This window comes from Zonotrichia albicollis, chromosome 8 (assembly GCF_047830755.1).
Source record: "Zonotrichia albicollis isolate bZonAlb1 chromosome 8, bZonAlb1.hap1, whole genome shotgun sequence".
Taxonomy (NCBI): domain Eukaryota; kingdom Metazoa; phylum Chordata; class Aves; order Passeriformes; family Passerellidae; genus Zonotrichia; species Zonotrichia albicollis.
This window is the reverse complement of record NC_133826.1, coordinates 6,056,401-6,079,497: the sequence shown is the minus strand read 5'-3', so window position 1 is coordinate 6,079,497 and position 23,097 is coordinate 6,056,401. Positions and strand designations below refer to the sequence as shown.

Here is a 23,097-nt window from a genome sequence, read left to right as displayed (position 1 = left end):
TACCACAAAAGCTCTCCCAGGTGCTTTTTGAAGCACTGGAACCTGCACTGAGCAGGCAGTGCTTGGGCACTGGGAACACCCAGACACGGGTAAGCACTGAACACACAACGAACCCTGCTTCTCCTGGATCTGAGAATCCCCCTGCCATGGGCAGGGACACCTTCCACTCTCCCAGGTTGCTCAAAGCCCCATCCAACCTGGCCTTGAACACTTCCAGGCACCCACAACATTGTGGATTAATTTAACCCAAATGTGATAACAGAAAACTTACAGAAAACATGGCACACTATCAAATTCCAGCAGTTCTGAGCACAAATTAAATTTTTTGTGAGTGAAGTAGCAAATTAGAAATCTGTGTGAAGAATTGATTAAAATCAATCCGAGTTTAAATAAATTTCAAAGAATATTTGCAAATGCTTTGTCCCAAATTATTTAAGTAGAGTAACACCAGCTTGTCGAGACTGCAGAAAGAAGTTACACATTGCTTGGCCAGTGCTGGCTGCAATCTGAGAATATTTGTGTGAATCTCCATCCTGGATGGGGCCTTTAGAAGGTGAACTGCTTTTTTACTAGCAATACTGTTTCTCTGAAAATCCAGTTTTGAAAATATTCCAGTTTGCACAGGCTCCGTAGAAATTCCTTGAGTTTATTAGTTTAAGTCCTTGAAGAGTCTGCTCTTGCTGGGATTTTGTCTTTGCAGCTCCTGGTGCCGATGCTGAGCCTGTGCCAACTCAACCATATGGCTGCTCCATACCAGGAGTGGATTCCTGAGTACAGACTAAGAACAGGCACTGGGAGCAGGGGGTCAGGCTGTCACTGAAAGTTTTCACTGCCTGAGCCCAGCTCCTATCATAAATTCGGAAAACAAGACATCTGGTGATAGGTCAGAGTGAAGCAGTGAATTTAAAAGCCATTGAAAGAACAGTCTGGAAGCTTGCAAAGACATTACGAAGTGGAAGAAACACGTAATGGACTAAGAATAATAGTATGAGCTGCTTCCTTATCTAAGCTAATATCTGTGCCCATAATTATATAAGTTGTTTCTTCTAAGCAGATTAGGTTTTAAAGTGGTTAAATTCAGAACATGAAGATTCTTAATTCTGTGCTTGTCAGATCCTGAGCATGTAATATATTTTCTCTACATCAGCAGTCTGATCTAAAAAATTAGAACTATAACTGACCTTTGTTATGCAGTCCTTAAACTGGTAAAACTGTGTTTCATAGTATTAATAAAATCTTTTGCCATCTTGTAAAGAAAGAAACATAAATAATTTTGGTAATTGTTCCTTAATTTTTATTTATGTGTCTTGCTGGTTTGCTGGTTTGCAAACAACAGTTATCCAAAGCTTCTGCATGTAGAATCAGCAATTCTTTTACATAAAATTCTATATTCTATTCATTTTATTCATTATTAATTCAAATAATTATTCATTATTTATTGCAAATACATGGATATTTGTATCGCTCTTTAGTTTGTATCCTGGAACAACAACTGTATTCTCTTGGCCAACAGTACATTGTATGTATTGGTTGGGAGACAGGTTTTCTTCACTACTACTGTTATCTGAAACCTGAAATTACTTTGTATGGAATGGTTAATGCTTACAGCAAAGCTCCCTCCACAAAGCAGGCGGGCAGAACCTATTGTACTGGTGCACGTTATTATTCATATTACCAGAATAAACCAGTTTGTGCAGGAAACACTTGAACTGCAGAGGCTTGAGAGCACCAAGCGTGAAGCCGACGCCAGTTCGTGGCTGTCGGAGGTCCCGAGGCCACAGAGCTGCTGCTGCTCACCTGCTCCAGCCGGGCGCTCACCGGCGCCCCAGAGCTCTCGGGTCCCGGCTCCGCTACCGGAGCAACCATGCCGAAGAAAAGGTCCCACACAGTCGTAGCAAGAGAGGCCGATGCGCTTTGCTGTGCAATGGCCCCTTCTCCCCACACTTCGAGCCTAAAACGCGAGTGTTGAGGCTCCGCTCCCCGAGCACGGCACCAACCTGTGCTGGCGCAGCCCCTTTAAGGGAGGCGGGATCCCGGCCGGCTGAGGCAACATTCACTTCCAGGTCGGGGGGGTAAACACGGGGGAAGGGAGGGAGGGAAAGAAAAAAAGCGTAAAGAGAAGGAGCCCAGCGACGGGACCGGCTGGCTGGGCGCTCGCCGGCGGCACCCAGCGCCGCGATGGTGAGCGGGTGGCAGTGGCGGGCAGGGACGGGGAAGGAGGGGAGCAGGAAGGGAAGGGAGGCAGGGAGCTGTTCGCCTGCAGCCCCGGGTGCCGGACCCGGCGCAGGTAGCGGAGGTGACCCCGGGGAAGGAGCCGCCATGGCGGCGGCGCAAACCCGGCTGAGGGGCTCAGGCAGAGCCCCCTCTCCTCCCTCCCGCCGGTACCGCGGCCGGGCCGGGGCAGCCCCGCCGTTCGTTGTGTAACCGCGGCGCTGCCGCCGTTATGTAAAAGGGCACCCGAGACCCGGCGGACGGCAGGGAGGGAGGCTCGATCCCGGCTTGGTGTGCCCCGGTGTCCCCAGGGCGCCGGGTGGGCGATGACGGGCGGCCCAGACCCGCCGCCCTGAGCGGCCCCTCACGGCTCCGTGCGACGCCGAGCGCCCGCAGCCGCCAGGGCGGAGCGGGGCAGAGCCCCTCGGCCGGCCGGAGTGAGGGCTCAGCCCGGCTCTGCACAGCCCGGCCTCCTGTGCCTCCTCCGGCCCCTGCCTCCACCAGCCCCCCACAGCACCTTCCCACTGGGAATTGCTTTGTCCGGGCTCTGTCTGGATGATGCCGTGCCAAGGCTCGGTGCGTGGGCCTCGCTGAGCTCTCCCAGCACGGAGCTGCCAAAGGAGCAGCCTTTCCCTGCTCCAGACAGGCCGGAGCTGAACATATGGGAGCTGTTTGGATTGCTCCTCTGCTCCAGGCATGAGTGTGCAGATTTGCTTTTCAAGGACTAGCAGCAGCTTCCTGGGCAATCTAGTCCCATCCCTTGTCATGAAAAGCCTGATTTCAGTCAATCCCCTAATAAAGTTATGTGTCATTGTTATTGAAGTAGGTACATTTTGTGCCTGCTCATTAATCAGTGAACTAGGGTAGAATTTCATTGCTTAACTATATACTGATGTCTAAATTTATGGCAAAACTTCCAGTTCATGACATTTCTACATGCCTTTGTTGCTGTGCTTCCAGTGTGTTTTTCTTTAATGGCTATTTTTTTCTGTCTATAGTTTATATGTATTGTGCTGTATTTATTTACATGTAGCATTTGTATCTCTCACCTTTTGATCTTCTAGGCTAAGAGAAGTTGGGTTTATGTCCTATTCCCAATGTGCTTTTCATCCCCAGAGTATTCTAGCAGCTGTTACGTTTAAACTGAGATGGTGCAGGTATCTCTTAACATAAATAGCCCTGTGAGATCTCCTGAGTGTCTTGAAAGTGACTTTTTTTTTTTTTGTGCTTCTCCTGGCACCTTCTTTGGCTGCTTCACCCTGATTTTTTTGTGGTTCAGCACACCACTCTGGTTCCACTCTCTATCATTTCTAATTTATGAACTTGTCTCTGAAGTTCTTGATAATAATCTTAAAATATGTGGCCTTACTATGTAGTTCTAATGTGGCACTATTTAATTTTAGGCCTCTTGTGATCGCTGCTGACTTTGTATCAGTAGCAGCTTTAATCTCTATGTTCCCACCTCTTGTGCCAGAATAGTTAACATTAAATTGGAGTTTTGAGCATAATCCTTCCTTGAGTCTGGCTAATAAATCACCTACTTCTGTTTAATTCCATTTAACTTAATTTAAATGGGATAATCATAAAGCTTTCTTAGTAGCATAAATCTGTTTATTTTTCACTGCCTTTCCTCTAGCTCTCAGAAGAATTTTGATGGCTGTTGCTTGTGTTACCGTTTCTTAGTTTTTTTAAGAACGTTCATTTCAAGAAAGTAAGTAAAGTTTTGGGGCTGTGGGGAGGTGGAAAACAGCTGGAAAACATGGTACAGCCAACACCAAAACTGAGGCTCTAAATTACCTCTTTTTCTGTTAATGTTTTGAGAGAAATGACCACCACAAGTTGAAAAGTCCTTAATCCTGTACCCATCTCATTCTTTGAGATTCCAGAGAGGGAAAAGCAGGTGGTCCTGGCTTACAGAGACTTTGCATGTTTGGGGTTTGTCATGCTGAGTCTGCAATTGGGTGTAAAACTTGGGGAGCACATCACAGGCATGGCTCTGTCAGAGGTGAAATTGGTATTTGTCTTCCAGTGTTACATACTGATTTATTGAGGGAGAACAAGAACCAGCCAAAACAAAACACTACTGATGGAAAAAAAAAATTAGATTTTTAATGAGTCAGAGAGACAGAGCCTGTAGGAACTGAGTCTGCCAGGCTGGAGTTGGTCGGATCACAACCTCTGTGATGAGAAAAGCCCACACAGCAGTGGAATTTTTTTTTCCCTTTGTAAAGCTAGATTGTAATAACTGACAGAAAACAGCAGTTATACCTGTTTGTTATTTTTCTTTAGTTGTTGTTATATAAGCAGGTACTTCCCTGGTGGTGCTTCCCCAAATGAACAGGATTTTATTTTGATACTCACACTCAGCCATTATAAACTGGGTTTATAATGTTTGCCTTAAGGTTCTTTAACTTATTCCCAGTGCTTTAATGTGTCTCCTTAAGTTCTTTTTGCTTTTTCAACTGCACTTTGAAATATGTGCTGAGTATATTCTAGTGGTGTTTAAAGCTGATTCATGGAATTCTCAAAAGAAAATGAGGAGGATAATGTTCTTTGGGAGAGCCTTTCCAACTGGCCTGAGCTCGAAGCTGAGCTGGTAACATCAAGTTGGAGCTGGTTTTGCATTTCAGTTCACCTCTGTATTGGGTTTCTGTTAGAGGGCAGTAGCCAGGCAGTTTACCCCATCCCCCTGCACACTTTTGGTTGGCTTTGATTATATTGAGCACTTTAAAAGCTTTTATAAAAAAAGAATTAATTTAAATAAACATTTAAAAGGCCATCTAAATGCGATTATTCTACTTTTTATGCTATTCCATAAGCTAGCCAGGTTTTAGATGTGTCACATTGCTCTCATAATATATGTTTTAGTTAATGAAGGCACCCCAGCTTGCATCATGTAATTCATAATTCTGTGGTTTGGGGAATTAATTTTTATATTTGTTTCTTGGCTACTCAATTAATGTGATATAATGAAAGAAACTGTGAGGTTAATTGAAATATCAGATAATTAAGATGACTATGAAAAAGTAAAAGGGCATAATGGAAGTTCTACTTAAAAACTGTAGGGCGATTGTTTATTAAATAATAACAAAAAATTCAAGTGCTCTGCTAAGGTTGACATACATTTGTAGTGAGAGATAAATATAAATATACAAATATATAAATGTATAAAAAATATATATATATGAAGTGATCAGAAAAGTAATGCCAGGTTTGTCTTCAGCCTGACATTCAACAGCAGAGCCAGAGAAATGAACCACTTAAATTCTGACCTTGTAAGAGCTTAAATACAACTTTAACTGGGCAATATTGTCTTGGAGTATAGAAGAGCGAGAAAAGGAATGCCTCCAGCTTACATGAAAATTTTCCAGACTGCATTTGAGTTGTTCTATTTCAGTATCAGGCAGCCTAGGAAATTGTTTTTAGGATGCTTGTCAGAGGACTTTATTAGATACAGATAAAAACATTTTGCCTGTCTGCCCAGGTTACCTCAGGAGCCTTTGTCAGGGGTGTTTCCTCAGCCTTTGGGCAGCAAGTTGAAGAAATATTACAAATGTCTCCTATAGTGGGAATGAGTGGAGTTAATAAAAACAGAACTGTTTTGTTTGCAAGTGTAATTGATCCCTGCTTGTGCTTTTTGTTCCTTGATTGTATGGAGATGCCCTGCATGAACTTCCAGAGGGATTATGTAAAAATTCAACTTGCATTTCCAAAGGACAGATTGGCCATGCAGAGGTACTGGTTGAAAAAATAGTTTTCTGAGTCATATGCCAGTGGCCTATCTACAGGGCTAAAAATTCTCATTGGAGTTTGTTCACTGATACATCAAAGTGTTTCAGCTTTTCTGGCAGACAGGAAGGAACAGTTCCAGGAGGAATGAAGAGAGACTGTATTCTGGTTTTGTCATCTTTGAGCATCAAATTAGAAACACAAGATCTAATGGAGATGTGGATGTCTTTGCTTCAGTGGGAATGATTTTCATGCACCTTTGAGTAGAGATTCTGATTTTTGTTTGGTTCATCAGCTGTCACAGCAGTCCTGGATATATATATTGATTTCAAGTTTAAAAGGAAATTTTCCCATCTCACATAAAAAATGTACTATTTGAAAATAGTCAGGCATCATTGCACACTACAAAGAAACAAAAAGAAACATAAGACATTCACAATTCCAAATTCTGTCCTTCATTTTCTTATCCTCTTAAGATTGGAGGCAGCCAAAATTGCTGTTTCCTGGTATGGGAGCAAGTTGCATCACAAAGTAACTCCTGTTTTTATAACAATACAATGTAATAATAAAGTAAAAAATAATGAAACTTAAGCACTTAGCAAAACTGAGTCAAAGGATTAAAAGTTGCATGTCAAAAGCTGCAAAAGGAGCTTGCATTTGAATAATTTGGAGATTTTACTTCCCAAGCCTGTACTTAAGTCTTCAGGAGCCATTAAACTGCAGTCTCTAATTGTTGTTAATACATGATTCATTAAAGATAGACTCCATTCCATCTTTGCCCTAATGTGGTACCTCCCAGTCCTCAAATATGTGCACCTTATTTTAGAATACTTATCTCTGTAACCTTATTTATATTTCTCCTCTATAACCATTTACATATTTCAGTACTCCTGTGATCAGCATATTAGGCGAGCGAAGCAACAGAAGTTAAATGGGCTGAGAAAGAAAGGTGAAATTATCCAGAATTTTCTGTATGAAAGGGAAGCTACTATTTTTCCTACAGATGAGATGTGACAACAGTTGATGCTGTTATTTTCAATATTGTCTGGGGGAGTATGTACCAGTCACTCGGCCTTCTTTTGTGTGGTGCTGGGGATGATTCACAGTGCTGAGAGTCATTCTTTATGTTGATTAATCTGTGTGCCTGAAAACAGTAGGTTATTATTAGACATGGAATAGAAAAACCCTTTGAGATTTTCATGTATCAGTGTACAACCTCAAACTCTGAGGCAAAAGATCAAGTTTGTATTCTTGTCCTTTGTACCCAGACTTGTGCTATAGATGATTTCCAGGTGCAGAGTGCCTGGAAAGAGGAAAAGGATCACTGTAATAGATGTTAGTTTATTGCTGCACAAGATTTGGAATTAAACTGGTTCTTTTTGGGTTTCATTTTTTGATGTGAAGCTGTAGCTGCTCTTTTCAGTATCAATAATTGCTCCTATATATGCAATTTATCTGCCATATCTGCATTTCTTATGTGTGTTGGTAGCAGACTTCTAGTATGTGTTGCCTTAAAAGATTAAAAGAAATGTTATAAATACAGAAGTATAATTTGATTTTTAAATCTTCTTTCAGTCTGTCTTGATTGATTAATTCCCAGTAGACTTCATAAATTAAAATTATTTCTCAGCAATTGCATTTCTTCCTCTGGGAACACAAGTAGTGTTCAGAGCACAGCAGACGTGGCTGGCTGTGGTTCTGGGAGTGCCAGGGGAAGGAGGCTCCCATCGGTTTGGCCACTTGTTCATTGTGTGACCTGACTTTGTGTGGCCCTGGGGGAGACATCTCCTCTTGTCATATTTGCCAGACTAACAAAAAGACATTATAGAGTAATGGAAGGTTCATGGAAAGAATGACTTGACTAAATCCTCTTTGTTTCATTGTGTCTTGCATGTGACAGGAGGAAGCTTCTCCATATTCTTTACTTGATATCTGTTTGAATTTCCTGACTGCCAACCTAGAGAAGTTCTGCACAGAAAGGCAAGATGGGACATTGTGCTTGCAGGAGCCAGGGATGTTCCCTCAAGAGGTGGCTGATCGACTGCTGCAGACGATGGCATTTCATGGTAAAAACAATCATTTGTGGCTCAGTGGTGAACTTATTTCACTGGAATGTGACATTGCAGTTCTGCTATATTTTCTAGTAGAATCTGCTGCTGCAGCTGTTAAAACTGTGTTCTGTAATCCCTTAATAGAGAATTTTTGTTATTTTTGCTTTACACAGCTTCAGCTGAGCTTTGCATTGCCACGTAGATCTAAATAGAAAGTTCTTAGTCTTGGTTTATGATTTTACTGTTCTTTTATTTGAACATTCTCCAGTCTTTGTTCAATCATTTCAGAAAAAAAACCAAAAAAAGATTCTACTACTTCTAGCAACAATACCTCTTGAAGAGCATTTAATTGGATTTTTTTACTGTGTGCCCCTGTGATTAAGTTAGAAAAAAACCTTGTGATCCATTAAAGCAGTTTCTCATCTCTCTTAATGCTTTTATTGACATGGAATTATTTGTTTGAAAGCCCTCAGTTTTAAAGGGGTATAAACAGCTTATGGTATCCTTACATTTTGTGTACTGGCTTACTGGCTCTCTGGCAGCATTTCCCTGAGAATAGAGCTGCCACCTTGGTTGCTTGCTTTAAGCATGATAAAATTTGTATAATAAAATTTCTGTCATGAAAAAGCAAAGGTATAAGTTGTGCTAGAGTAGAGATAAGAGACCCATTCCTTGAGATGCTGGAGATTTTTGTTAAAAAATTAGACATGACACTAGAAAAATAACTGTAAACAGACCAAGCACCCATCCTATAGATGCAGATTTTATTTGGGTCTTACTGGGCAGGTAATGGATTTCTCAAGTTGTTCTGGTCAGAAGTAACAGAAGGAATGGTCCTAAAAAAGACAAGCTCATAAAAAAGGGTAATCTTTAATATACACTATTTTCTGATAAGGAGTTATTTAGAGTAGTCCCAAGAAATCAGATTCAAGGAAACTGAATTACCAGAAACTCACTGGCAATGCTGGGAGTGGTGAAGACATTTTCGAACACCAAAATACCACAAACACAAAGAATGCAGGATGGAAAAAGTGTGGCAGGTAAACTCAGTGTGGCTAAGGTGGGCCAGAGAGCTTTGGTCCTTAAATCATGAGATTTGCAAAAATTAAGAAGTAATTTAGTGATACTTTAACCAGACTGTAATTATATTTATTGCTTTTACTTTTTCTGCTCCCTACCAGTTGTTCCATCCCATATTTTTGCTTTCCCTGAAAAAGAGGGAAGTAGTCCCCTGACTGCTTGGTCAGAAGTGCCTGAAGCATTTGCTCCTTAGAAAGGTCTGCAAATCTTTATATTGGCAATTACTAGCCCATGACTTAAATCCAAACTGTTGTGGCAATGTTGTTATTATTCAAATAAATTGCATTTTTATTTCATTTTCTTTGTTAAATATGTGTGAAGATAGGAGATTAAAAGCTAGGAGTGTTGTTGACATTTATAACCCAGTAGGAGCAAAACTAGGACATGTTCTTCCTACTCCTTTTGTGTGGATGCCTGTGGAACTGTACCCTTCACATGGCTTTTTGTAATCCTTGTGTTGATAAGACACCAAGATTTCATATTTGTATATTCAATGTATTTTTGATAATTCAGGGAACTCAGTGTATTGTTTCAGTTAGGATGTTGCCAGTGTCTTGCAAGAAAAAGCTACTTTTGAATTCTTTCTACAGAGAAAAAAGATACTAAACAAGATTGTTGCTTTTTCTTTTTTTCCTTGCTGTCTTTTTCTCCTTCCCACCCTTTCCTTGCCCTCTTCTTTCTATTCTTTGAATCACTTCTTAGGTCTCTTTCTCACATTCAGCTTGTTTCTGAGCAACACTCATACTTTCTTCATATAGAACTTAATAAGCTTAATTTAGTATTGATCACACTTAAGAATTCAGTCAAATGCTAGATTACGTAGTTAAAGCAAGATGAGAACAAGTCATTGATAGGTGGTGCAATCTTGAGGTTAATGGAACTGTGGCCAGAGGAGCATTGCCCTCAGAAATTTTGAAATTCTGCTTTTAGCACACTCCTAACCAGTTCAGTGAGAAAAATACAGCAAATGAGGGCAGCACTCTATTTGTTTATGAATCATACCCATATTTTATTTATTGTGTGTTCTATTTTCTGAACCACACAGGTAATGTGCATTTACTGCTTCTTATTTATCTGTCCTATTCTTAAACCTGGAATTTTCCAGACACGACCTCATAATCTTCAAAGTGGATGTAAGATTTTGGGATCGGTGGTGTAAGGATCCGAGGGAAACTACTTTGTAATTAATTTTCTCTGCCAACACTTTGTACCCTTTACTGTCCAAGTGGTGGTGTGTAACACTGGAGCCAGGCACTGATGCTGTTTTCCCACAGGGCTGCTCAACGATGGCACCGTGGGCATCTTCCGAGGCACCCAGATGCGCCTGAAGCGCGCCTGCATCCGCAAGGCCAAAATCTCCGCCGTGGCTTTCCGCAAAGCCTTCTGCCATCACAAGCTGGTGGAGCTGGACGCCACGGGGGTCAATGCAGATATAACAATCACAGACATTATCAGTGGACTGGGCAGCAATAAGTGGATCCAGCAGAATCTGCAATGCCTGGTGCTGAACTCACTGACTCTTTCTCTGGAGGATCCCTACGAGAGGTGTTTCAGTCAGCTGTCCGGGCTCCGCGCCTTGAGCATCACCAACGTGCTCTTCTACAACGAGGACTTGGCAGATGTTGCTTCACTTCCCAGGTTGGAAAGTCTGGATATATCCAACACCTCCGTCACTGACATAACAGCACTCCTCACCTGCAAAGACAGGCTCAAGTCTTTGACCATGCACCACCTGAAATGCTTGAAAATGACCACAACCCAAATTCTGGATGTAATAAGAGAACTAAAGTACCTGAATCACCTTGATATTTCAGATGACAAACAGTTCACATCGGACATAGCTCTTCGTTTACTGGAACAGAAAGATATCTTGCCTAACCTTGTGTCTTTGGACATTTCTGGAAGAAAGCATGTGACAGATAAAGCTGTACAAGCATTCGTCCTGCAGCGGCCCACGATGCAGTTTGTAGGACTGCTAGCTACTGATGCCGGCTACTCAGAGTTCTTAACAGGAGAAGGAAACCTGAAGGTTAAGTGGGGGAATTAATTTCACTGAAAAAATAGAATGTGCAGGGGAAATAGAGCTAATAGTGTGTAAATGTATCTGTGTGTGGGGGTTCATTTTTTTAAACTGTCAATTATAATTATAATTTCACCTGGCTTTAGGTGAAATTCCTACTTAATTTTGACACAAACTGCTAAATTTACATAATACTGTATATATGCATACACTTGTAAGAGGCATCTGTTTTCTGTGCCTTTTCAGTGAACCTTAGATCTTGATTTTCCATATCTAAGAAAGCTGAGTTTTGCCTTGTCTGAAGTCACTTAGTGGGATAATATTTCCTGGATTCCAGACAGAATCTGGCATAAGTCAGCAATGTGTGAGGGGTGGAGGTAGAATTTGCATAAGCTGTGTGCAGTTCATGATTAACACGGCAGATACAATACAGATGAATCACTCAGCTGCTGTTATGCTCCATCACCACTGCTATTTCCTCTTACAATATTTCTACCTGTCTTGAAAGGTCTTCTGGTGGTGAATACATCACAAAAGAAGCAATAACTTAGGATGAAAGACTTCCTCTTCTTGAACAAATCCTCAGTTACTTAGCCCCTTAGGATGAGACGATGTTTTCTGAAGTGCATTTATTTATCTTTTAGAGCCAGGCAACAAGACATCATTCCCTGTTCTGTAAAATCTGAAGGCAATTATTGGAGAATAAGCAGGTCAGAATTAATTAAAAAAAAAGTTGTTTTAGACATGTCAGTGGTATGTTATCTTTGACACTGAGTTTTCCTTTCTGCTGTGTCTTGAGGATGATGGAAGCTGCAGAGGGAATGAGGAAGAGAGCCTAATGTGTCCCTAGTTTAGTCTGTCTCCTGTGCAAGTCTAGTTTTCCACTTCAGTTTTAAAATTCAGAATGCTCTTGTTATAGGCAAGTGGAGTAACACAGCTGCACCATTTTTGTATTTTTCCCCCTGAAATTTGACAGTTGTTGAGGGCCAGGTCTCTTGAGTACTTGGTTGTCACAGCAGATAGCAAAGTGTCTCAGTGTTGAAATGCACAGAAAAAGCAAGTTCCCCTTTGGTGTGATTATATTGAGCTCCAGGAGGTTATACCTCATGTTTGGTTTAAAATGATACAATGTAATCCTTGCTGTTCAGAATAATTGCTTCATAGAACTGTCTGCACCATGGAAAGGCAGGAAGGAAGAAGGTTCTAGTAATGTGAAAGTCACAATGGACTTGTGGCACTGTGGTTAGCAAAATACAGTTTGCATTCTTTTTTTTTTTAAAGGCATAATTGTCAAGAAGAGACTGTAGGCTATGACTGGTTTTATTTTGTTTTTTTGGTGACCTAAATTCATTAGTAACTCTAATGAAATATTAAACTGCTTAGTCTAGATACTGCTAAAGAATAAACAAGACACAGAACACATGGAAACAGCAGAGGTAAATTATTACTGTCTTTACAGCAGCCCTGAGAAATTTGATTATGAACAGATATTATAGTTGAGAACATGAAACCAAGTGGAAATTTTTCATGCAGGGTATAATTGGCTGTACAACATGTCAGTAAACAGGGCTACCCTGTTCTAATCAGTGGAGAATAAAAAATCCAAGATGCTGTCAGTTCTCTCAAGTCTGTAATATATTCCTGATATCAAAAATTCCAAAAAAACATGCCTGTATACAATGCAGGATGCACAGAATGTGACACTTTTATATATAAACCTTTTACTTTTTTTGTATGTGCCATGTTAAGTAGAACAATTTTTGCATGCTGCCCTAAGAGTTATAAAAAACAGTGATTGCAGCAATGATTCATTAAATAGTAGGACTGAGGAACAAACTAGTTACACAATTTACAGTTATAACAGAAAATATCATTAAATGGAAACTAGAGCAGGCTGGCCATCGTTTGCTTACTGAAAGACTTGGCCAAATCACTGCCTTTGAAACTGCAGCTTTGCATTCTTTGGGAACAAAACTTTGCAAGTAAAATGTTGACATGTTGAACTAAAGATTATTTCTGTGTTCACAGGTGTCAGGAGAAGCAAATGAAACTCAGATTTCAGAAGCACTGAAGCGGTACAGTGAACGAGCCTTCTTTGTGAGAGAAGCACTCTTTCATTTATTCAGCCTGACACATGTAATGGAAAAAACTAAGCCTGAAATTTTAAAGGTAAAATAATAGTTTTGATGGTTGTTGTGTGTTCTTCCTCAGCTCATCCCCAAAAGCCTGGTATAAATTAGTTGATAAGCTTTTACCTTTTTGGTTGTGTTTTTCAAAATAAAAATTGTAATGTTAAATAAAAAAAAGAACTATTTAAACACAAGGGGTGTAGAAGATGCCTTGTACTGTTTTATGTTAGGCAAAATTGTTCTGTATTAACAGAAATGATCTAAATTTAGTAGCATGTAAATTGATTTTTTCACATACCTTTGAATATGATATGAAATATTCTTCAGATGCTGAATTCTGTCATTAGATCATATGTGTTTGGGTTCTAATCAAAGCTGTGTCTACTGTTATTCACCAGACAGAGCAGTGCCTTCTACTGATGCTCACAAAACATTAATAATAAGGAAAGAATTGAGTGACAGCTTCTGTACTGTCACCCTCCAGCAGGGTAATGGGTGAATGGATATTGTCAGTGTTCTGTATGGGGCTGTAACCTGGAGCCCAGAACCTTCCTTAGAAATCCATCCTAGGCATTGGCTTTCCATGTCTAGAATGTTAGAGATGGTGTAAGTTTTGTAGGGATCCTAAAAAGAGGCACCAATAGGAAAAACACATGGTTTTTATTTTTCTTATCCTCTTCGATGTTGAACAAGTGGCCTTAAATTTGGCATCAATGTCAAAAAGACTTTACCTGTCAGTTATCAACAAGAAAAATATTATTATTAGGTGTTTATTTGGTGAGATCACAATCAACATAAATAGCCAAAACCATCATTCAGGAAGAAGCTGCAAAAAATCTGTCCTGACCTAGCAGCTCAGGATATGATTCCAAATGGCTCATCACCAAACAACAAGGCACTACATCATTACCATTGCACTGCAGAAATTCTGCCCTGCTTCATTCACCTCTGAAAGGGTTTGGTGATTTTATCCCAACCTGGCTCTTTCTAGGAATTTCTTGCAGTCTGTGCAGCCTCTTCTTTGAGAGGTTGCTGCAAGCTGTGCAAAAGGACTTGGAGCAGTAGAAGTTGCCAGCTTTGAATCGCTGAGCAGAATGAAATGTTATTCCTTGAGAATTCCAATCCCACCAGATGGATTTCTCACCCAAGTCCAAGGCAGGCAGAAATTGGGTGCTGTGAGTCACTGCTGTGGCCTGGAGCAGCAGGCAGATTGTTCTTGGGCTCTGTGTGTGCTAATGTGTGAGCAGCTAACGTGGGCCACCCTTGTGCTGCAGCTGGTGGTGATGGGCATGAGGAACCACCCCCTGAACCTGCCCGTGCAGCTGGCGGCCAGCGCCTGCGTCTTCAACCTCACCAAGCAGGACCTGGCGGCCGGCATGCCCGTGCGCCTCCTGGCAGACGTCACCCACCTGCTCCTCAAGGCCATGGAGCACTTCCCCAACCATCAGCAGGTACAGGGCAAAGCTCCTCTGCTTTCTGCTTTCTGGCTTGTGGGTCTCAACAAAAGGTTTCTCACATCCCAGGAAATGTGTTCATAGCAAGAAAGTTGTCAGCAATGGAGAGAGACGGGGAGATTGACTTGGTGTGATGGTGTTCACAGGCTTAGGGTCAGATCCTCATCTCTTCCCTCATCCTATGTTTCAGAAGGCTTGATTTATTATTTTATGATATGTATTATATAAAAACTATACTAAAAGAATGGAAGAAAGGATTTCATCAGAAGACTGGCTAAGAATAGAAAAAGAAGAATGCTAACAGGCTTGTGTCTCAGACAGAGAGTCCAAGCCAGCTGAGTGTGATTGGCCATTAATTAGAAACAACCACGTGAGACCAATCACAGATGCACCTGTTGCATTCCATAGCAGCAGATAATCATTGTTTACTTTTTGTTCCTGAGGGGTCTCAGCTTCTCAGGAGGAAAAATCCTAAGGAAAGGATTTTTCAGAAGATGTGTCTGTAACAACTCAGTGATCAGAATCTGATTTTGTTGTGGGATACAAGCACTTATACAGTATTTTAGGGAGACTAGTTACGTGTACTACAATGATTAGGTTGAAATCACATGCACAAACTTAGGCATATAACAACATCTCTTGCTTGCATTGTTTAATAGGATTTTCTTTGCTGGTAAACCTGTCTAGTTAAATCTTCTTGCTATCTAGATCTAATTTTCAAAGTTCCATTTGCTTTTGCCAAGGCATTTTATCTATCAGTTCTCTTATGCTAATAAGGTCCAAAGTACTCTCTGTCTTGTGCACCCCAATAGAAAGTGTTCCGAAATTTTTGTGTTTCTAATAAAGCAATTGTTTTTTATTTCTTACAGCTGCAAAAGAATTGCCTTCTTTCACTATGCAGTGACAGAATCCTTCAGGATGTCCCATTTAACAGGCAAGTTTTAGATGTCAGTTGAAATGAGTTGAAGCATTGCAGAATATTTTTCTTCAGAAGCTTTGTTTCTGGCCCCAGTTTTGCTGAGTTTAAATCCTTCTAGTGTGCTGAATTTATCTGGCCTATATTGTTTTAGGCCTGTTGACCCATATATATGCCATTGAGTGTAGGTGTGAAAAAATCCTTTGCTGTACAGGGGTTTTTAACTTCACCTGGATGGGTCTATCCTTAATTCCATGTAACAGAATTCAGCATTTCTCTTGGTTTTTGCAGACATTTTTCTACTCAAATATTTTGTCCAAATACTTTGAAGTGCGATGGTCTGCTGTTTCAGAAGACTGTGCCAAATTTTTCTCCCTTCTTTGGAAGCACTTCCTGTGCACTCTGATACATAATTAGAAGGAAGAGACCCTAAGTCAGCAGCTTAAAGCTGACAGAGGCTCATACAATACATCCAATTTTACTGTGTCTTTCTGCTTTTTATGGTATGAAGCATACTTCTGTTGTCTGTGTACATCTTTCTTTTACTAACACTTATGAGCTTTTATAAAAATTAATTTTTGTTTTTAACTTCCAGGTTTGAAGCAGCCAAACTTGTTATGCAGTGGCTGTGCAATCATGAAGATCAAAACATGCAAAGGATGGCTGTAGCCATAATTTCCATTCTTGCTGCAAAGGTATGGAATTAAGCTTTGAGATGAAAGGAAAATATTTCTAAACTCTAAAATAATGTTGATTTGCTTTTGTTTGTTTACAGCTTTCAACAGAGCAAACAGCTCAACTTGGTGCAGAACTCTTCATTGTTAGGGTAAGTCAGAGGCTTTTCTGCCATCCCATCATCTCCAGCTGTTCATACTAGCAGTGTTCCTGAAGATACAAAGTAAACATAAGGAGATAAAATTCTAAGAACATATTAACATGTATTCCTGTGAAAATTATTTAGAAGGTAAGTCAGAGTGGAAAAACTTGACACAATTAATGCAAAGTAAGATAGCAAGACATACCTTGATTTGAAATTCATTGGTGAGGGTGAAAGATGCTCAAAATGGGAATGAAGTAAATACTGCTGTAAAGGTTCTGAGTTCTGTGGGTGGCTTTGTGCCATAGCCATAGCCCTACACATGTAATTACTGTGGAAACAAAGGAATGAGTTCCTTTAGCAGGCAGAGGTAAAAAGTTTAATAGCTGGTCTGTTTTGTATAGTTTGACTCTAAGCATGTTTATCTTTACTCTGTGTATAAATGACAGCTATGCATTGCCCACTTAGTGTAGAAAAAAGCAGAGGAGTTAATACATATGTTGATATTTTGTTTGGTTTTTTTTTTCCTAGCAACTTCTACAAATAGTTAAACAGAAAACAAATCAGAATCTTGTAGATACCACTCTCAAGTTCACATTGAGTGCACTTTGGAACCTCACAGATGAATCTCCAACCACGTGTCGGCACTTTATTGAAAACCAAGGGCTGGAACTTTTCATGAGAGTCTTAGAGGTGAGGAAGGGGGACTTGGTGGTAGATTGTCAGCACAGGTTTATAATTAAGGCTGTTTCAATAATAAGCATAAATGTTTACTTTTTTTTTTTTAATTTGCTTTATCCACAGTCTTTTCCATCTGAATCATCCATCCAACAGAAAGTTCTTGGACTTCTGGTAAGATGAAAAAAAAACCAGTCTGAAACATATACTTTTAAAATTTTATTTTGAAAGGATTTTTTTTTACTCTGTGTTAACCTGAAAAATTAGTTTTTCATATCCTAATATTTTTTTACATTCTTCTTTAATCCTTATAGTGTGTATTATTTGCAGTTTGCATGTTTTTGAACTGTTTTGTGTTTCTTCAAAAGTTATATTGAAATTGATGGTTAGAGTAAATAAAAAGAACTTTTCAGAAGGGAGAGTGAGGCTCACATGAGTCCAAATACAAAAAGTAGGTTGAAAGTCAGTGGAATGCAGAATTTTGCACTGCTAAAATTTTTTGAAATTGGCCTTGAGAATGTTAAAAATAGCCTTTGATTAATCTAAACTTTAATGGCATAAAATCACTTAGGAGAAAATATCTTTGTTTTGATGCAAATTCCTGCATAGACTGGAAAAATTTCTAAAAGCAAAAGTAGAATTTTGGCATGTGGTGGTCACCTGGATGTACAGAGATCTCATCTGGGTGTTTATCTGTGTCTACTCACACAATATAATTCAAGTTTGCGTTTGTCTCCCTCACACCATCTTCTTTCTGGTGACATTTTCTCTCTTTTTTAATTATTTATTTCCCTATTCCAGAATAACATAGCTGAAGTGAAAGAGCTCCATTCTGAGTTAATGTGGAAGGACTTCATAGACCACATCAGTAAATTGTTGCACAGTGTGGAGGTGGAGGTCAGCTACTTTGCAGCAGGGATCATTGCTCACCTGATTTCTCGGGGAGAGCAGGCCTGGACGTTGAGTCGCAGCCAGAGGACATCTCTCCTTGAGCAGCTGGTACAGAAATCATGGTGAATTTGATCACAGTCTTTTCTCATTTTGTTTCAATGTTTGTATTTAACAATCAGTGTTCTTGGTTCTGTATTTTACAGCATACTGCCATCTTGAACTGGCCAACCCCAGAATGTGAGATGGTGGCTTACAGGTAAATATTGTCTTAACTTGTGATCAAGAGCTTAGGGAAAAAAAAGCATACCACACATCTACTACTATATCTGATATTTGCAGGTAGTTGTCTTAAATGAGTTTTTGATGCAGCAAACCAGCCTCTTAATATTTATCAATGTCTCCTGTAGTTAACATGTGGCTAACATGTATAGTTAACATGTAGTTAATATATGGAACAAACATATGACCTCTGAAGTAATAGTACCTAGTAATAAAGCAAGTAACTGTTTCTTTTTTTTTTTTTTTTCTTTAATAGGTCTTTCAATCCATTTTTCCCACTACTTGGCTGTTTCATGACACCTGGTGTCCAGTTATGGGCAGTGTGGGCCATGCAGCACGTCTGCAGCAAAAATCGTATGTATTGAGAGAATATTACCCTTAAAATTCTTCTTTGTTGGTATGGTATTCACCAGCATGAAGTGGGAAAAATAAGAATTTCTGGGGTATTCACTCCTGGGGCTTGACTAAATGGAGGAGAAAAAGAGAGTAGTGGAAGTTCCTTACATCTCTTCTATTAACTGAAATTTTACTGTTAGATGCATAGTGTTAATTCCAAAATGTGGATTTGTTAAGATTTAACTACATTTTTTGCTTGCACGTGTGTTTTTATTCAAATAGAATATGCAAATATTAATTGCTGGGCAACAAATTCCTTTTAAATTAAGAGCAATTACTCTGGCAGGTAGCAGTGTCTTATTATGGGAAGAGTAGCTATAGTTATTCCTCATCTCTAATTGCCTTTTTGCAGTAATTTGCTGTGGCATAAATGCCATTTTCTTAATCTCTGTTTCCCATCTGCAAAACGAGAAGTAGAATGATTTGAGAGCATTTGATGTTATGCACAATTGTTGGGAAAAGGAAATAAATCCCTCAACCATACCTAAGTGTGGGAGGGGACAAACCTTCCTGGCTTTTAATGTTGGGATTTTTTTGACAGGAATTTTTGTCATGAATATGTCTATATAAAGCAGATTTCTTCTGAAGTATTTGAAGTGTTTTCTGTGCCAGTTTTTAATCTCCTTGATGGCAGCATATCTAGGCTTGTTTATCCCTGTCCCATCAATCTTTATTTCTGCAGTGATAAGGCATCTATTCAGGGCCAACCAATAACATCACATAATATAAAACTGCACACAGAATACTGTTTTGCTGCCCTTCATAGAGCTCATAAGTATGCCACTGTTCCCAGGGTACTGTCCAGAAATCTGTGAGATTTTTCATTATGAAGTCAGACTGTTCTGACAGAATTCAGATCTGGATAACAGATTTTAAATAAGGCCCTGTAATTTTTCTTTGTGCCTCAGTCCTGTTAATTTTGTGCTGTCCTGTTTGTTTTATTTAATTTTGGTATTTTGTTTGCCCTCACATCTGAGCTTTTTGATATGCTACTGAGGTTTGCACTGGCTTACTCCTGATTTGAGACCAAGACAGAATTCCTGTAGTTCTGATGGTAGTTGATGCCAGAAGCTTCTGGACAAAGTTGCAGAGAAACCAAATGTTTGGTAGCAAATGTGGTAACCTACTGTGGGGAAAAAAGCGTTTAGTTCTGAAATATGAAGATGTTTTTTGGAGGAACATCTTCAGCTCTTGGTGCTTGGTACCAAGAAAGCTTTTAGTAGTCCTGGAGAGGAGATGCTTTTTATTTAGCCCCCCTCTTACAGATGACAGCATAAAGTAGTCTGGAAGTAATTGGTTTAAAATTTTTTGTATATTTTTTTTTATTCTGCTGCTGTTTGTCTATGTCACAGTCACCTCAGTGAGGTAACCCAACTGAAATATTTGTAGTGCCACAGTAAATGTGATCCCCAGCGAAATGCTCAACATCAGCATTACAACAAGTCTGGTGTTGCACCACTGAGATGAATGGTGCAGCTGGGCCCATCTGAGGTAATGCCCTGTGGATTGCATTACAGTCATCCTGACCTTTCCATAACAACTTCTGCAGCTTGCACATTACATCCACCCTACAGCTCTTTTTATAGCTGTTCCCTGCTCTTAATAATGCTGCAGCTGATGGGGGTGTGATTTCAACTTAGTGAATTCCAGAATGTAAGTGGAAAAAACCCTGGAAAGGCATTTGTAGCAACTCATAATTAATGAGAGGCCACCATCAATATATTTAGCAAACTATTGGAAGGAGCTAGTTTGTATTTGCCCTCCAAGCCTGGAGGCCTCCACAAATGGTGTGGTGTATCTGATACTGTTTTTTGGTAACTGTTCTGTACCAAGGTTTTTGGGATAAAGGGCTATTATTTACCTGGCTACTCAGAGACCCTATAGTGCTTTTGATTCCCATTTCTTCTGGTTTGTTTATGTGCACTTGAAATGCCTGTAGAGGAGGTGGGGGGAAGAGAGAATACTGTGCATATTGCAGGGCACTTTCCAGTCAGCTGAGACAGGCTGGTGAGAGACCTGATTACAGCTGGAGTCCTGTCCAAACAACTCTGTTGTGTTGTCACTTGCTAAAGTACTCATGCATGTCTGTGGACACTTTAGGGAGTGTCTTAAATACTGCCTGGAGACAAAAGTGGATTTCAGTCAGTGTTTACATTGTCTCCTACCTTTACCCTAGATAATTCTAGTTTTAATTGCCTTTTTATAATCCTATTACAGCCGCCAGATACTGCAGCATGTTAATTGAAGAAGGTGGTTTGCAGCATTTGTACAACATCAAGGAAAATGTCCACACTGATCCCCATGTCCAAAGGATTGCTGTTGCCATCCTGGATAGTTTAGAAAAACACATTATGCGCCACGGGAGACCACCACCGTGTAGAAAACAGCAACAAACCAAACCAAACTGAAAGCTGCAGGTAGAGGAGTGTAAAGTATTGTCTCTGTAATAATCCTCTCTGATTTGTGTGTAGTTGGAGTAACTTATAATCTATTGGTCACCATTAAAGTGATTTGCTGGTAACTGTGGTACCCAAACCATGTGTGGTAACCTTGCTGAACGTCACCTTTAATGGCAACCTCGTGCACAACTTGTCAAGGGTCACAGCTTGAGCTGGTCATGCCTGCAGGGTTAGTGCTGCCTACCAGGAGATGGGACTTGCACAGATCCATATGCACAGCTGGAAAGAAGACTGCAAGGAGTATCTTGTTTTGTTACTTCTGAGAGAAAAGGCTGTTCCATCCTTGTGGTTGCTGTTCATAACACTGTTCACCGGTTTGGTGTTTGAATAAAACCGTGTGTGGTTGTGAGATCGACACTTCCAGACTGAAACAAAAGTCCGTGCATGCAGGTGACTGAGAGACTTGTAACTAAGGCGACCAAAATGTCCGTTTTCTCTTCACCCTTCTAGACACAAATGGGTCCTCAGCTTCCTTTTCCTTTTGCCTGCAAGCCATGTTCTTTTGTTTTCCTTACTGCTGGGATGATGCCTTTTTACAGTTCATTTCTCCAGAGTCCTCCCTGCTCCTGCCGAGGTGGGGACCAGCATCACATTCAGGGAAAGGGGAAACCCGTGGAAGTAAAGCAGTAGAAACTGAACTAAAATGAGACAGTACTACAAGGATGTTTGAGAATTTAAATTTTATAGCAAGAATGGGGTTTTATTGTGTGACTACTTTTGGTTGTGTGTGATATCTTTCTTTTGTTTTTAGAATACTCATGGGGATAGGAGCAGGCTCATTAGAGCAAAATAACTGCCATGACTTCATCATGGAGGGGGTTACATGTATTCACAGAAGGCTGGGATATTTGGTCACCTTATTTATAAGAGACTAATGATTGCTCTCATTTTCTGTAAATATTCTGTGAGTATTGTGCAGTGAATTATATTTCCAAGCCATCACAGTGAGTGCAAAGCATCACCCAATGTTCTGTGTAAGCCCTGTGTCAATTGCATTGTTTTGTGGAGTATGAAATTCTACATAAAGATAATTGTAACAATTTATTTCTTTCTTGGTTACCTTTGGGTTTCAAACCATGTGTTGAATGAAACATATTGCACAGTGTACAGATGCCTGATACAATGCAAGTGGTGGAAGCAAACTGCATGTCCATTCAAATGCAATTTAATTTCAGGTGTTGTTTTTATCTGCTTAGTTTCCATATTTCCATGGCAACTGATTTGATATTCAGAGACTCTTGTGTAAATATTGGGTAATTGAATTTTAAAAGAAAACTTATGTTTGGTAGCTTACCAGCAGAAATTGCTTCTTCATGATGACTGTATTTTGCTATTTTTAAATCCTTTCCCTCCCAACTCCCTTCCTTCACATAAAAACACCACCTCTAATCTTCAATAACCTAATTAATGTGTATTTCAGCAACCTCAAAAGGTACTGATCCAGTAATTTAATCAGTGTTGTGTAATTGTTTTTTGTACTAGAGTATCATTTTGGCTGGCATCATTTTAATCTGTGGATCTGGTTATATAAAGTTTTCTCAATTCCAACAGAAATTCAGCTGGCTCTAGCTTTGAATTCTGAAAGTGGTTTAAAAATTAAAAACAGCCTACAGGCTTTTACCCACCACCCTTCTAAGATGTCTGCTATGGAATTTCCTTTATACATGAAATGGAACACAAAACTTGTCAAAATTTGTGTCAATAGAATGAATATAAATCAATTGCTAAGATTTTAAAATAAAGGTGACAACTCTCCTTACAGATGTCTTTTCCTAATAACAGGAGAATTTGCTGAAGCAACTTAACTGAAAAAATAATAAAAATTACTCCTTCATGCAGCACAAAATGCAAGGATGATGCTGGCATCAGGCCAGATGTTTGAGAGACGTGTCACTTCATGAAGTTCTGCAGCCAGCAAGCACAGAGATGCTAAATACCCATTTTCTTTTGCTCCCCTACACTTCAGGCAATCAGTGAGCACAGTTCT

At 39.9% G+C, this 23,097-nt stretch overlaps 1 protein-coding gene across 2 annotated transcripts; it reads left to right on the top strand.

Annotated features, from left to right (window-relative positions):
- Positions 1–1,937: 1,937 nt before the first annotated feature.
- Positions 1,938–22,154, top strand: LOC102060791 (protein zyg-11 homolog B). 2 transcript variants are annotated; one of them, XM_074545784.1, is made up of 14 exons: positions 1,938–2,063; positions 7,841–8,006; positions 10,346–11,100; positions 13,120–13,260; positions 14,495–14,671; positions 15,544–15,608; positions 16,186–16,285; positions 16,366–16,416; positions 16,939–17,100; positions 17,212–17,259; positions 17,887–18,084; positions 18,180–18,232; positions 18,512–18,609; positions 20,869–22,154. In XM_074545784.1, the coding sequence occupies exons 2-14, from the start codon at positions 7,955–7,957 to the stop codon at positions 21,057–21,059; spliced, it is 2,091 nt and encodes a 696-aa protein (XP_074401885.1). In that variant the 5' UTR covers positions 1,938–2,063; positions 7,841–7,954; the 3' UTR covers positions 21,060–22,154. The 2 variants fall into 2 exon arrangements, with proteins under 2 accessions (XP_074401885.1, XP_005482327.1); XM_005482270.4 differs by having other exon boundaries at positions 2,060–2,181.
- Positions 22,155–23,097: the final 943 nt, after the last annotated feature.

What these genes read in the sequence shown, in the direction of transcription:
- LOC102060791 (XM_005482270.4), top strand. An exon ending in CAGGATGTCCCATTTAACAG is followed by an intron (nt 15,609 to 16,185) that starts GCAAGTTTTAGA and finishes TTTAACTTCCAG; the next exon opens with GTTTGAAGCAGCCAAACTTG. An exon ending in AGAAAGTTCTTGGACTTCTG is followed by an intron (nt 17,260 to 17,886) that starts GTAAGATGAAAA and finishes TCCCTATTCCAG; the next exon opens with AATAACATAGCTGAAGTGAA.